At 40.1% G+C, this 15,701-nt stretch overlaps 1 protein-coding gene across 6 annotated transcripts in view; it reads left to right on the forward strand.

Moving 5' to 3' along the window:
- Nucleotides 1-15,701, forward strand: part of LOC117765128 (DENN domain-containing protein 2D-like) — a 35,020-nt gene that overhangs the window by 10,775 nt on the left and 8,544 nt on the right. For 5 of the 6 annotated variants that reach the window (XM_034591426.1, XM_034591422.1, XM_034591421.1 and 2 more), the window contains 7 exons: nucleotides 5,016-5,063; nucleotides 5,968-6,063; nucleotides 7,402-7,577; nucleotides 8,804-8,916; nucleotides 10,340-10,409; nucleotides 10,507-10,584; nucleotides 12,969-13,109. In XM_034591426.1, the coding sequence (XP_034447317.1) occupies nucleotides 5,016-5,063; nucleotides 5,968-6,063; nucleotides 7,402-7,577; nucleotides 8,804-8,916; nucleotides 10,340-10,409; nucleotides 10,507-10,584; nucleotides 12,969-13,109 (722 nt within the window). Of the gene's footprint in view, nucleotides 1-5; nucleotides 454-5,015; nucleotides 5,064-5,967; nucleotides 6,064-7,401; nucleotides 7,578-8,803; nucleotides 8,917-10,339; nucleotides 10,410-10,506; nucleotides 10,585-12,968; nucleotides 13,110-15,701 lie in introns of those variants that run through there. The other variant, XM_034591425.1, reaches the window with a different exon arrangement.

The raw sequence follows: 15,701 nt of genomic DNA on the forward strand, positions 1-15,701 counted from the left end.
CTTGTTTGTTGCCTGCAGCTGGAAAGAAGGAGCCTGGCTGATCTCTGTTTCTCTACATGAACTTAAGTTAACCCTCGGCTCTGTCCAGCTGTTGTTAAGTAAATGTGGCTGACTTGCTTGTTGTGTTCACTGGCAGCAAACCAGGCTCCTCGTTTCAGCGAACTAAAGTCGCATCGCACCGGTTTTTTTCGCTCGTCCCCTGAACGCAGCACGGAGAGCAGCTCCTGCGCTCAGACGGAGTGCTGGTGCTGCTGCTGGTGCTGCTGGTTTTAGTTGGAGGTGAGCACACGGAGCAGGATGACATGTTTGAGTCGGAGAGGACACGATGAGAGCCGCCGCTGCTGCTGTGTCACTGACTCTGAAACTACCCAGAGGACCGAGGTGTGTGTGGAGCAGCCATGAGTGAAGCGGTGACGAGGAGGAGGGGGAGAGGAGGCGCACAGAACAGATGGAGTGAGTACTGACATGAACTTTGTACGGAGACTGCTCCAGGGACCACATACTCACAGTGCGAGCCCGGCACGAGCAGCACAACGTGACATGGGAACCAAAACTCATGTTACCGACTAACTGGTTCAGTAGCGAACCTGTAACCTGTCTCCAACAGGTCTGGGAACTCTTATATCCGGGTGTCATGTGCTCCACCAATGTTTACACCCCCATTAGTTTGTCAGACTGGTTTTTATAATGGAAATGAGAAGAGTGATATTTATAGATGTAATGATGTTATTATTGATAGGACGGCCTATTATTATTATTATTATTAATTATTATTATTATTATTATTATTATTAATAATAATAATAATAATTGACTTCAGTGGTTTGTTTCTTAGAGCCATCAGATTATTTCCACTAAATACAACATGCACTTTGGTGTGTTTCAGTTAAGTCGTGCAAGTTATTTTGGTGTTTTGTTGATCTTTTTAACTATATGACTAAAGTCGGATGTGTGGTTGTAACCAGTGCACGTACTTAAGCTAGTTTCCCAACTAAAATCAACTTATACCTAATACATTTGCCATCAGATATTAGTTTATCAACTTTTAGCTTTTTAATGGATCCACATGTGTAATACGGGTGATTATTTTTCTGCCTCAACAGCTGCATTGACAAATACATCTTTTTTTGCAGTTTAACTGAGTCTTTCCGCACTGGCTTCACACTAGGATCCCTAAAAGGGATCACTAGTGAAAAAGAAATGGAAAAGTTAGCTAAAAAATGCTTTATTTGGAATAAAACGTCACACACAATTTACAACCTAAACACAAAGTGGGCAGCTTTTATTTTATATCAACAGGTTTCATGTTTCCTAAGTTGAAAACACCTCATGAACAGGATTCAGTGCTTTTTTAAGCCTCAGTAGCTACACCTTCCTTTGCTTACAGACGAGACAGCTTGGTGTTGTAACATGTTCAGCAGCCTCAGGGTATAAAGCTGTTCAACAGGACTGTTATTTACACCCTTATCACGCCATTGCTATTGACAGAGTGCAAGCTCCTTCTCCTGTCAATAGAGATTTTGTATTGTTAACTTAAGAAAAGGTCGTTTTCAGGAACCAGGGAGGTGAACCAGGCCGAAAGTGAAACCAGTCTTTATTATGTACCGTTTGTGCTCACTCAGCTTTTTTAATTAATATAAGAGTCTAAGTGTTGATAAATGTGAGACCTATTTGACAGCAAACCAAACATTGCACTGACAACCACAAACCTAAAAGAAGGCAGCTTGTGGCAAAGTGTTACCAGTTTTGTCTTTAAGTGATTCAGCAGGGACTAGAGCTGTCTGGTGACCATTGTTCATTTTGGCAGTTTTGGAGTTTAAATTAGTTTTATCTTCTGGTGAAATTGTGTATCAGTTTTAACAAATTTCAGTCAATTGATTTTTCAGTTTTTGACTAGGTTTTGTTGAAACGACATTGTAGTCCAGTTTTCATCTCTGACATGTAAATATGATTTTCGTCATACAATTTACATTTTTTTGATTTCAGTGCATTTGAGGCAACAGCTATGGCCACCTCTGCCAAAGTGGTTATGTTTTCATCTGCACTTGTCAGTTAGCAGGATTACGCGAAAACAGCTGGAAGGAATGAATTTAAATGTGGTTTTATAAGGGGTCTGTTGGGCCTTGGTGTATGTATACACTCTGAGTGCCCCTCTTTTTACCACTAGGAGGTTATGATGATGGATTGACTGTCTGTCTTTTAGCAGGATTTAGCAAAAACTACTTGATGGATTACCACAAAACTTGAAGGATTCGGTATGGATTAGGAAAGAACTCATCCAATTTTTAAGCTGATCCAAATAAATGGGCGGATCCAGGAATGTGTTTCACTTGCACTGCAGTGTTTCCCACAGAGTTAATTGACTCTACGGTGGTGGCAGGGGTGTGTTTGTACACAAGAACGTGGCTCTCACAAAGACTGGAGTGACTTGCATGAGAGGGAGAGAACTGCAATGCTCGCCACGTATGGGTAAGTGTGCAATTGCAGTGGAAACTATGAGGTCTGACTGACTGCATGGATGGTAACAACTTTATGGACGATAGCGCGACCGAGCTGTCAGCAAGTAGCACTGCACATGCAATGCAGCCACGGCGCAAAAGTTAGAGAGCTTTCCTGATAGCATTGCTGAAGTCAGCCTACTGCTGCTGTAGCAACTGAATTTCAACTGAGGCATAGGAGACAGAAAGATTCTGTGTGTAATGCTTTAGTGTGTGTCTATGTGGGTATGTTTGTGATGCTGAAGAGTGTGTGTTTGTGTTTGTGTTTGATGCTGAAGGGATGGCTATAGACCACACCCCTTTGTGTCAGTAGAAGTTTTCCGGCACTATGAATGTTTTGCGACATTTATTGACTCCCCATCTTTCATCAAATATGGACACGTATAATGTTTGGACACCGCAGTATGATGTATCATTTCTCCTATGATTTTGTGGGTCTGGTCAAATCAGTTCCCCCTACTTCCACTCTTGAATGCTTCCCCTGATTGTAAAATTAACTTTAGCCCCAGCACTTAGATGAAGACATTAAATAACACTGAAGAGTTTCATGCAGTGTCACCTCTATGGGGCGCTTGTTAGCTATTGGCTTGCTCACCATGAAACCGGATTGTCTCTGTTAGAATTTGATCTTGGGATTGTTGGCTTAGAGCATTTGTTCTCGCAACTCATCCAGTTCATCATGTTTCCAGCTGTAGTGGTGATAGCTAGTCTTCTGTTTTATGTTATTCTATTTTATTACAGAAAAAAGTATAAGTTGAAGATTGTGTCTGTATTAGTTATGCTAAACCACTGCTGTACATTCACTATCTAAAAGATGACAAACGCTTTTTTCCCATGTGACTTGAATGCAGCACAAGTATAAAAATTCTTTCCTCAGAGTCTGCAGTAAACAAATGATTCAACAGAGTGCTGCTGTTGATACAACAAGGAGATGTTATTGATGGCTGCTCGAGTACATTGTGATTAAGTTTGAAATCAAAAGTTGTGAATCTAATATACAGTATTGATAATAATTACAATAAATTGCATGTTATTATTTTCTCTATCCTATCATATACTTAAATGTTTATCAAACAGCATGTGTATCGGACACAGTGAAATAACCCAGCTATAGATAAGTTTATCTCACTCACCTCAATTATTATGAGCTTCTTGATCAAACTACTGTGGTCTTGGTTCCTGACATGAATGAAAATACAGTCGTGGGACTGACAGTGATGTGACATGAATATTTCACCTTCACATTAGCTAATTTTGAGTGGCTCATGCTGCAGGGTTCTGCACTGAAGACTATGTGCAGTCTGAACACCTCTAAAATACAGTCATACATTCATTCTAAGATTCAGTTCTTCAGTCACAAATGCAAGCATAACAATCACACTGTTGACCTTTGATTTAACATAGTTGAGCTTCAACTATTGCAGTTGTTCAGACTCAAAGTTCAGACTCAAAGTTCAGTCTGTATTCCAGGCTCCCAAGTGTTTGCTTTAGGCTATTTGACTATTTGACTGCGTATATCAAGGTTAATAAGTAACTCATGGCTGTGACCTGAATTTAAAGGTAATAATGCGTAGTATTCCCAGCAATTTCTTTCAACAGACACACAGAAATATATTTTTAAATAAGTATTTTGATTATTTCCATCGCATGGAAATACATCTGTGTAAACTGAGAGAGCTTCAGATCCTAAAAAATGCAAATGCACTTGTTTTATTGCCATAACATTAACTTACTGAGGTCTTATTTTCTGTTGTCACGTTGTTTCTCATACATCTTGCACATTTATTTTATGCATTTATAATCAAGAGGAATCTCCCCTCTCAAATTCATAAAAGTCATGCAGTCACTTCATTGTGTTCTTTCTCAGGCCAAATGTATGTTGCATCCATTCAATGTTCAGTTTTCCTCCTATGTTTAATTTTTTTAATCATATAGTAACTTCCTCACAATTTACTGGTACAGAGTAGTTTCTCACATTCTTCATGTGGGATTCACATTTTACAGTCTTTACTTCATCAAGTTTGATCAGCATCTCATTGATAGGCATTTTGTCTTCTTTGTTTTCTGCAGTATTTGATTCTGCCGCGTTCTTTCTTCTTTTCACATCCTAATTTGTATATTTTTGAGAGTTCCAAAGTTGACTCAAGTTTGTGCAAAAATAAATTAAAGGAATTCTTTCAGTATTTCAGAAATGCCTTGTATGCCCCTTGGAAAGGTGGGACGTGAGCCAAGATAGAAGCCATTAAGGTTTCTATCTTGTATCCTCAAAAGTTATAGAACCATGTCTGAATGAACATGATGGATTTGGTATGGAATTTAAGTGCACGGCTGGAGGTATGAGCTCTACTGGGTGCTGGATTTGAGTTTAGATGATTTTTTACCTCAGGTTTAATAATATAATATTTTTCCACAGTGTAGCATAATGCCAGCAGAATGGCAGCCATTGGACAGTCCCTGTCACTGAATCAGGACTGTTCCTGAGTTGCATTATATTGACCAAACCTCTGTCTTGTGTAGGTGAACAGCCCATAGGGAACATCATCTCTGATGTCGCTGGAAACCACGGTAAGAACAGTCGCTTAAGTCCAATAAGGCTGTTTCTTCATGATACATTTCACTTTTGACTGACAATATAAAAGTCTCTCTTTTCATGTTACCTAGCATAGTCAAAATAAGGTTTCATAACTGATAATAGGACTGTCATGATATCACATTATTGTGCGGCAGATTGACGATATATTATTTTTTAAACATTCTATAGATATGATATAATTAATAATGCTATGAGTCAATTTCATCTTAACTTGTCATTTGTGGTAAAATAAATTACTCAAATGCTAACACAGGGTTGTTTTCCTGTGGATGTATTCAAATATTATCAGTAGCAGTATTGAATTAAAAGTAAAATTATTTTGATCTGCTATGGTCTCACATCTGCATCTCTTGCATACAACCACTATTTGACACACGCACACATTTAAATCTTTCAGCTCAATGATCAATCAATGAGTGAGCCAGATGTTTACTGCATCATGATGGAAAGAAATTACTCAAAAGATTCTTAATTATAAACATATTATCAAGTGTGTATTATTTATAGAGCCCAACGATATAGATACTGACATGTTAACAAACAAAAAAAGATGATGTTATTAAATATTTATGACAATATGACATATATAATTGAGCCTCGATATTTTAGTTTAACCTTAACCTAAACTTATTTATAAATAACAATGAATAAAAAAACAAAACACAAATTCTACCAAAAATATAGAACTTGAATTAGGAAATTAATATACATGCTTTTCATCTAAAATGTAAACCAAAATTCCAAAACTTCTTTTCTGCATTGTCTATTCTGTTAAATATAGTTTTAACGATAAAGTTAAAAAGAGGAGCGGGGGGTAATGTTGTTGTGTGATTGTGTGACAGTGTCAGTGATGAGCAGCTTTTGTTTCTCCATCAGGTCCCATTCCATCAGGTGAAGATGAAGGTGGACGACAAGGGGCCCTCAAGAGGTTTAGTGCCATGTGGTCCTCCTTCCGCAGAGGCAGAAAAGACAGTGAGTGTTCTGTTGCAGCGACATGATTCAGGAACATGTGGTCAAAGTGTTATTAGGCATTACACTGACTGGTGGAACAGAGACTGAACAGGACCTGCTGTTGTATATTGCCTGAGGTAAAAAGGACAGTGTATGCAAGTGCATTGCAGTGCATGAAGATCTGCAAACAGTTTTTTGTTGTTGTTATGTTATCACATGCAATATTCCTTATTACTTACTCCTATTATCATGATTACTTAGTACCACTTTAGTTTTGTTTTAGTTTACTGACTCAAGTAACTGACTTATTTTTTCATTTCTATTGTTATTTCTATTAGTCAGTGGTTCTGTATTTACTGCTGTAAGTGATATTTTCACTTACAGTACACTTTATACATAATGTTTTACTCAATACTCTATTCTCTGTGCTCTATTATCTATTCCTATCGTGAGTTTTTACCCACTTATTTGGCTGCTTATCAACACAGTCAGCAGCTGGAGCTGCAGCAGTACTCATGGGTTCTGACCTCCAGCACCCGATGGCTGATCAAAAGTTACACTCCTTCACTGACATGATACACAGATTTATATTCAGAGTGTGACTTACACTTTCTGAAGATATAGTCATATAGCTAATGGATAAATGCCCATGAATCTGCTCAGAAATAAAAAATGTAAGTGTAGCACTTATCTGAAAATCATCAGGTACCGAGTTATCCAATGATAGTTGTCTCCACAGTGACAACAGTGCAACTCATGATACACAAGTTTCTCCACTTTTCTACAATTTGAAGAAATAATCTAAAGAAAAAACGCACATGTCCACACGTGTTTGTAGAGTGACACAATTTTTTAAAATTTTGTCTTTACACCTCCACAATGAGTATGAAACATCAAGATGTAAGTGAAGTGCAGACTTTCAGCTTTAATTCAAGGGTATTAAGAAAAAAATAGTATAAACAAGTCATTTCTACATAACCCTATAATTCAGAGGCTCAAAGGAATCGGACTGACAGTTTTTATGGACAGTTCTTCCTTTCTCATTTCATGAAAAATAGAGCAGACTAGTAAATGCAGGAAAAGGAGCCTGCTGACCGTAGAAAAAAACCCTCCTTGCTGGTGTCCTTTTGTTCTGAACAAAAAGGGAGGAATGCAGCAGAGAACACATGAGCAGGCTGGCGGACTGTGAGGGAGACAGGGTGAACTGGGCTGTTGATGTGGGGGTGACGGATGGTTTCTGAGCAGAGCAGTAGAGTGCAGTCAACAGGACAGATGGGTAGTTTGAGAAAGAGGCCTGTGGACATTTCTGTTTGGACTACAGCAGTAACCCTGCACAATGTATTTCTGCACTCTGTGAAGGATCGAAAGACCAGGAGCCTGCAGAGCCACTCGGCCAAACAGTGGAACCCAACACATCCAGGCAGCACCGCTACTTCAGTGGTCAGTACTTCTTTGAGTATCTGGTGGTTGTCAGCCTCAAGAAGAACAAGGATGGAAGCAACTATGAGCCTCAGATCACCTACCAGTTTCCAAAGGTCAGTTTGTCACTGTCACACCATGTAGACACAAGAGATCAGCCTGAGAAAGTACACCTGATGTGTTGGTGAGTGAGACAGATCACAGTAATACACGATCCAAGGCAAAGTTGTGTGGTCTGTCCAACGTAGTATATTATCCACAGTTAGTGGTAAGAAATACAACAATTAAAAAAAGCTCAAAGTAAAATAACTTATTGATTTTTCTCTGGCTCTAAGAAGGTCCCCTGTTTCTATTGATGTAACATTTGTAACACAAATGCCATAACTATATTAACTGCACAGGGGCCAGTTCTGTTGCTGTAGCAAGGTCATAATGACCTGTGTGGAAACTTCACCTGCTGCTGTTTCCAAAACATGAACCCGAGCAACAAGTAAAAGATTCTGATATTAGGATTGCAGGACACAGTTTAAAAAGTGGGGGCATAGGCTACATCCATACTAATACATTTTAGTTTGAAAAGGCATTTTCAAACTACAACGGTCTCTGTGCACACAAGCGTTTTGGCACTGTATCAGTTTGAATCCCCGTCTATACTAGCACGCCTGAAAACGTGACAACTCCCATAGACTGGGCATGCGTGTGCTGGTGAACAGGAAGGCGTCCCACTCAGGACCAGCTGGACACGGGAATTGTTGCAGATTGCTGGAATAATAGCTTGGCTCCTACGTGTGTAATCAGGTGTATCATTGTAAAATGCTGTTAGCAAAGAACACAGGGTCAGCAATGCTTGTAACTGATTATCCATGTTGTGCTCTACACTGGTAGTTGAAGCCAATGCCAGTTGTTTTCTTCTGGGAGGGGGTCAGGTGATAGGAGCCTGATGAATCAGCAAAGGCTACGTCATAACCGTAAAGACCAGCAAGCGGCTGTGAGTGTTTACGTCACAGTTTCCAAACATCCCTGTTGCTGCCCGACCAGACCTAAACACTGTCCTAAAGTTTTCATACTGAAACGGGTCCAGCAGCATTTCCAAACTTCTCTGTTTAAGAGGCTCTGAAACTCCAGAGTAGTGCGGACACCAGGCGTATCTGGAGCAGAATTGATGTGGTAGTGTGGATGTAGCTGTAGTCGGCCCCTTCTTCTGTCATAACTCAGTCCCCAAATCATTAAATTCCCAGCTTATCAATGTTAACACTTTGTTCAAGAGGATGTGTTAAATTACCAATATGAAGCACGCAAACCAAATCAAGATATGTTGATATTATCTACTGTGTGTTTTCAGAGGGATGGGATGGCCAGATCCCAGAAGGAGGATGAAGAGAAGACGCTAAAGGCAATCACATTGTTTTGTTTCCCAGAAGGCATCAGCTGGGCTCCTTTAACAGAATACCACAGGTTTGTCGGCTCCTTAATCACTCTGACAACCTTAATTCCTGTGTTCTTGCTTCACTCTACACTAAAGTTCATAAAAGATCCATGAGTGAAAAGAGGTCAATCTGAGTCTTTCTTCTTTAAATGTTAATACTCTCTTTTTATTTCACATACTCAAATCTAAAAAAAAGAAAAAGTGATTGTGCCAAATGTCTGGATAGAATCACCCTTCGCAAACACTTTCTGTAGCAGAGTCTTTCTCTTGTTGACTGAAGAATGTTCTCCCTGCAGATCACTTTAGGCTCCAAGATATTTTTAGGTTGTTTAAGATCTACCCACAGTGACGTTCAGCTCAGGGGACTGAGGCCTCTTTTCACCTTCACTGTTTTAACCTACTGATTTTTTTTTAATTGAATCTACCGGTGCAATGTTTCCCATCCCACTGGCTGCTTCACAGCTCCACAGCACAACATTTTGGCAAATGGCTAGATTGTTTGTCTCATCAAAAGTTGCTCCAAATACATCTTTAGAGATTTTATGGCATCATCTATCCACAGCACTTATTTCCACTCTGTCCTATCCAGATGTGTCTTTGGAGACTTCAGAAGCTCACTTCTCTGATGAGGTCAAAGCAAAGATTTTGTTCTCATGACTCATGTCAGAATGCAAAGGATCTGTCATTTCTTCATGACATGTGTGACAGTGGAAACCTATTGCTGGAAGCACTTTGACTACAGCTCCCTTTGCCTGTGTAGGCATCTGTCAGCTTTAATCTCAGAGCTGCAGTCAGTTTATTACAAGAGCTCATGTTGGCTGAGTGTTGCCACGAGAGTCAGAGACTTTGGCTACCTCCATACTGCTACTTTCTGTTTAAAAACAGTGTTTTCTAACTAAAACGACCTCTGTTCACACAAGCGTTTGGCTCTTTAACAGTTTTAATCCCTGTCCATACTTACACGCCTGAAATGTCACATGACAACTCAGGGACACTGGACATGCATGTGCCGGTGCACACAGGAAGTATTTGGTTGTTGATTGCAGATTTTTCACAGATTGCTGGAATAATAGCTCATCTCCTACACATGTAAACAGTTGTAATGTGTTTTCAAATGATAACAGAGTAATGTCGATGTATCATTTATCAACAGCTGAGCTGCACTACATGTGCTAATAAGTCAAATGCAGCCTGATGAGTTAATGAAGTTCTCACTGTTTTACAAATATAATTGATCAGACCTTTGCTCACGCCATCATTGAGGATCTATTCAAAGTTTAGGAAATACAAGGTAACAGCAGAACATGGATGTCTGTTTGCTGCTGAGCCTTTTCTTTAACTTTTTCTCACTCACAAAAAGTATTCAGCAAAATATTAAATTTGTCCTAACTTTCATACAATGTGAAATGTCGTGTAAAGCTCTGGTTGTGAGTTTTCCTCTTCTGTCTGTAGTGAGACCTTCTCCTTTGTTCTGACTGAGGTTGATGGCAGCAGAAGAAATGGATACTGCAGGAGGTTATTGGTCAGTGTCTTTTCTGAAACGGTCTCACTGTGTGTCATAATTTTGAACTCACGTATTGCTCATGAAGTATTCTCTATTTTCACCTGACAACCTGAAGCCCGGAGGGAAAGGAGCTCGTCCCCCGGAGGCGTACTGCATCATTAGCAGTCTGGCTTGTTTCGGCCTCTTTTCCAAGGTGAGCTCAACTTTTAACATTTGTAAAAGAGGAAATTAGTGAGTGTTTTTCCATTTATTAATCTGGCCCAGTTAACTGTAAGTCTGACCTTTAACAGGGTCTCAAACACAAAGACAAACATTGTGTGTTTACACTGCTACACATGATCAACTTCCATATGCTATTGACAGGTTGACTAAATGAATATAACAATCTAATCTATATATATCAATCTCTAATAATTAAAAACTTTCAAGCAAAATTACAGCACGTTTGGTTTCTCCAGTTTCTCATTTATAACGTGTAACTCCAGATGTGTAGAACACGGCACAAAAACACAACGCCACCTCGCACCTTGCTGCCCGGCTGTTCTGGGGCACAGTTCTTTTCATAAATTCTTGTTTCTCACGTTAATCTCTTTGGATCTGCACTTACAGAGCGTGTGTCTCTCTGTGTCAGTGTCAGCTCTCACATGCTGCCTCCTTTAAACAGGGGAGTAATCAGCTAACAGCAATCGGCAGCACTATTCACCCCCTGGCTTAGCTGGAGATGCTGAACTGAACCACCTCCTTACCCACACAATTTTCCGATTCTCTTCGTCTCGTGTGGGATTAAACTGAATATTTTGGTTGGACAAAACAAGAGATTTAAAAATGTCACCTTGTGGTACCAAATCAAGTGCTCCATATTGACGTGCGTCAGGCTCACTTAAATCTCTCTGCCTCCCAGAATTGGAAATATTTTTCCTTAAGAAACAGTCAGCAACTTTAAGTTAAATGTAATTTAGCAGTGCGGAGCAAATGTTTTGGGCACTGAAAATAAGATGAAGATGCTGTCTAAAATAATAATAATAATAAAGAAATCATTTAAAAATAATAATAGTAATAATACCACAAATAACTCCAGTAAACAGAAAGAACCTGTTTCATATTTGCTGTGACCACTCTGCCTTTAAAGCAGCAGCAGCAGTTCTCTGTTCACCTGCACAGTGTGTAAGGTTCAGTTGTCAGGTGGTTTGTACAGAGCATCTTGGAGGAGTTTCCACAGTTAGTCAGTGGATTCAGTCTGTCACAACTGGTATGAACATGTGTTTTTTGTGATCTGATCTCAAGTGGACAGCTCTAAATACAGGTGGGAATGCACTCCAATCCGACATAGATCTGATCAGATTGGGAGGTGATCTGGGCCACATGTTTCCACATTCTTTCAGCAGTGGGAATGTGAATGTGTCCTGGGCCACATGTGAAGGACCTCAGTTGACGTCCTCTGACCCGCTGCAGTTTCACTATATATATATATATATATATATATACTATAATACTATAAATCAAACGTATTCATTCTCTTCTCGTTGATTTGTTTGTAACATCCGCCACAATATCAACACTGATCACCATATAATGATCGATACTTTCCTTAAATTGGTCAACTCTTTCTTCACACGAGATTCATTCAGACTCTCCTGACTCGTCTCTCTATCTCTCTTTCGCTCGCTCGTGCCGACACACACACAAACAGAGTGACATCGGACCCTCTCATGTACTCAGACTGGGTGAAAATAACAGACCTTGATATTCATGAACAGAAATGACGTACGCGTTTCTTCGTATAGAGGGGGGAAGTGAGATCTGATCTGAGATCTGATCACGAGACGCATGTGAGGCCAGATGTTAATGCCAGGTGTGTACGGGCCTCAGTGTTTGTGTCTTCGTGTGATCACACACTGACTCCAGGATGCTGAGATCAGCTCCCTGGGGGGACCAGACCATCTGCTGCTCGACTCCTTGTTCTCCATGTCTCTTTAGTGTTAGGGCTCATCGTCGAGCTGCAGAAGGAATCTGGGACCAGTTTCAGTCAGACACATGATGAGTCAGAATCTAAGAATCATAAGTGCTGAAAACTTTAGCACAGCACTATATTTTTTCCAAAATGTTTACCTGTTGTCCTCGTCTACAGTCTCAGTATTGTAGTACTAAAGTTCTGCTTGATTTTGAGGTTTCCACTGTGTTTAAAGGTCAGACTTCACAATAAAACATGTCCTGCTTGGAACTACAGCTCTTTATCTTTAAAACAGTGGTCAAAGGTGGACCCTTTCTAAATGGGAATGAAACTTAGAAATATCTTTATCATCCACTTCCTGTTATTTGATTGTAATTGTGTAACACTGCAGTAAACCCGGAAGCTATTAGACTGAAAGTGTTTTCAGCTGATTGATTAGTATGCAATGACTGTACTAATGGTACTAGTGGTGTGGAAATAAATTTGCTGACTTTAACACTGCCTACTATCCAATAAAAGAAAAGAATCACATTATCCCACTATGTTCTTGTTTCATTTGGTCTAATTAGTAAGTGGAGATATATTGTTAATGCCCCATTACTGTGCGTTCTCCTGTCTGTGTCCAGATATTTGACGAGGTGGAGAAGCGGCGGCAGATCTCCATGGCTATGATCTATCCATTCATGCAGAAGCTGCGGGAGGCCCCATTCCCAGCTCCGGGAAACACTGTGGAGATTAAGAGCTTCATTCCTGAGTCGGGCACTGAGGTCAGACCTAAACCCCTCCTTCTGTTCACAACAGTACACATAAAGTTTAACGATGCTTGTATCAATAGTGTTTTTCCTTTATTGACACAGTAGACTATGCAGATCCACATAGTCGTTTCTCTTCTCGTCTTGGTAGCATCTTATCAGGAATTAACAGTTTGTCTGTAGTTTTATCAGTTAGCCCAATGTTAATTAAAAAGTCAATACCTTTTTATTGACAAACTAAAGCCGTTTTCAGACATGAACTCTGGAGGATGTCCACAGAATTGAGGTCCGACTTTCTCTGGAGTTTGCCTTTCACATTCTCCGTTGAGACGTTTTGACAACACAGAAATCTGCGGAGCGCTCATGTGAGGGGTGGTGCTGCAGGCAGGACGTCACATATTAAGCCCAATTCATGGTTCTGCGTCCAAGCTACGCCGTAGCCTACGGATCTCCTGCTGTGTTCTCACATGGGCTCATTCTGACATTATCCAGAGTTTTTACTAGAGGGCTGGCAGAAGAGAGTATGGAGGCTGGTCAGACATTTGCGTTCTCAGATACAGACCCTATCGGAGAATGTCAGGAGATTGTCTGAAGCTCACTGGACGTCTGAAGGCAGCTTTGGAATCAAATTCATGCAGTTGTTATTTTCCTGTGACATCACACTCAGGGTGCCAAGATCAAAATGATCAAAACTAAAATCCTGTACTGCTGGGATCCAGATTACAAGCAGGAATGTGCAAAGACACATCCAAATGTATTTAAAAATAAAATATCAAATACCCTTATTGTAAGTGTATCAAAATAAACTACAAAATACAGCAGCGACGCCATGTATCAAAATAAACATCTGTATTGTCAACATGTCCCATGTGTGGGGTGTGAAAACATTTTTTATGTCTGCAACCAGTCAACAGACCTACAGTAATGAAGGGGCTACTTTGCAGCAGCAACACTGACGACAATGACAAACAAGTCATTCATTTGCAGACACCTGATCGCACATTTAGCCATAGCAACTAGTGTCTAAGTAATTCATTAATCAATCATTCAACTGCCCACGCAATAGCACAGAGTTATTCTCCTTAAACACAAAACACCCCCCACTAAGTAACACAGTTGGACTTAGAGAAGTTATGAGGTACAACAAATGCCAGTGGTGGATGAGAGAACTAACTGTTCCTTCATGGCTCTGCAGCACAACGTTGTTAATGACAATAAGGCACAAAAAACATGTGGTTTTACTAAGTTAAAACATCTTGTGGCATTATAAAGTAATGTTAAACAACAACCCTGAAACGCTTTATAGTTTTTTCTTTCCCCGTGCACAACTCATGAAATTTTAACATAGGCTGAAAGCTAACATTAAGGTCTGCTAATGTTGCTTGGGTTAAATAACACCAACAACACCAACACCTAACAGGAACTGTTAAGATTTGTCACAATTTATGCTAACAATCCATGGAGATCTGGCCACCAACACATTTCTCACCTTGTGCTTCTTTTTTGGTTCTCGCTTTGTGCTGGATCATCAATTTTCTGAACCTAAATGTTGTGATATCAACAAGCCTGGGCAAATTACTGAGTAGACACCAATCAGAGGCATCATGTATCGATTTTCAGTTTTTTTAGTCATCACGTAGACAACTCACAGAAAGTATTTTAAACCGCAACTAAACTACAAAAATACAAAACACTTAAGTATTTTGATAAAAAATATGAATCATTTCACGTATCATAAATACTGCCCATCCCTGGTTACAAGTCAGGTTGCAGAGAATCGCACAAATCCTTATAATTTCACCGCCTATTGACTGACTCAACTGTAAGGACTATGGACAGTGAAAAGACAGTAAACATATATATCAGAGATTTCAGGCAGGCTTCAGTGAGGAGTGCAAGTGTTTTCTTGCTGGCTGACTGGGACTTCAGCCAAGCTGCATTAAAGTAGTATGACTACATTCAGTGACACAAGAGGAAAACATTGGGCCAATGGATAGAAGGTTCTAAAGACAGGTTCCAAAGAGCTGTGTGGACAGAGAGACAGTCCCTTGCTCTGATACTGATCATCATGAGTGCAGAGGCAGTTGTGTGGTTACTGATTCTCTTCTATGTCTTTGAAGGTTGGGAATGTAGAGGATAAAAAAACACTCCCACAAACCCACACACACAGTGAAACCCAGTGTCACATGAGATCCTCCAGGTGGGTGTGTCAGTGTAAGGTTGTGTCTGAACCTGTCCTGCATTACCCAACCTGTAGCTCACAGCAGAAACCTAACACTTCTCCCATCAGGCCACATACCATGTCTCAGCATCTGTGTCATCTCAAGTATTCACTGTTGCCATCATTTCTGCTGCAGTTCAGTTCTACTGTGACCAGCCCTCAGACTCAAAGAGGGACAGATAAATGGTTCCCTGACGCCGTAAAGACTCTGACACCCTTCACACCTGGTAGCATTCATCCTGAGTGAACCGATCATAAGTGGTCAGTGCTAATTACCGGAGTGAACACACCAAATTTTATCCGGAATGTATCTTGAGATCACTCAAGCCACAGTGGTGTGGGACAAATGTGGCCACATTCTTTTTGCTGTATTAACAGAAATGCGT

The sequence above is a fragment of the Hippoglossus hippoglossus genome, chromosome 7 (genome assembly GCF_009819705.1).
Source record: "Hippoglossus hippoglossus isolate fHipHip1 chromosome 7, fHipHip1.pri, whole genome shotgun sequence".
NCBI classification, from domain to species: domain Eukaryota; kingdom Metazoa; phylum Chordata; class Actinopteri; order Pleuronectiformes; family Pleuronectidae; genus Hippoglossus; species Hippoglossus hippoglossus.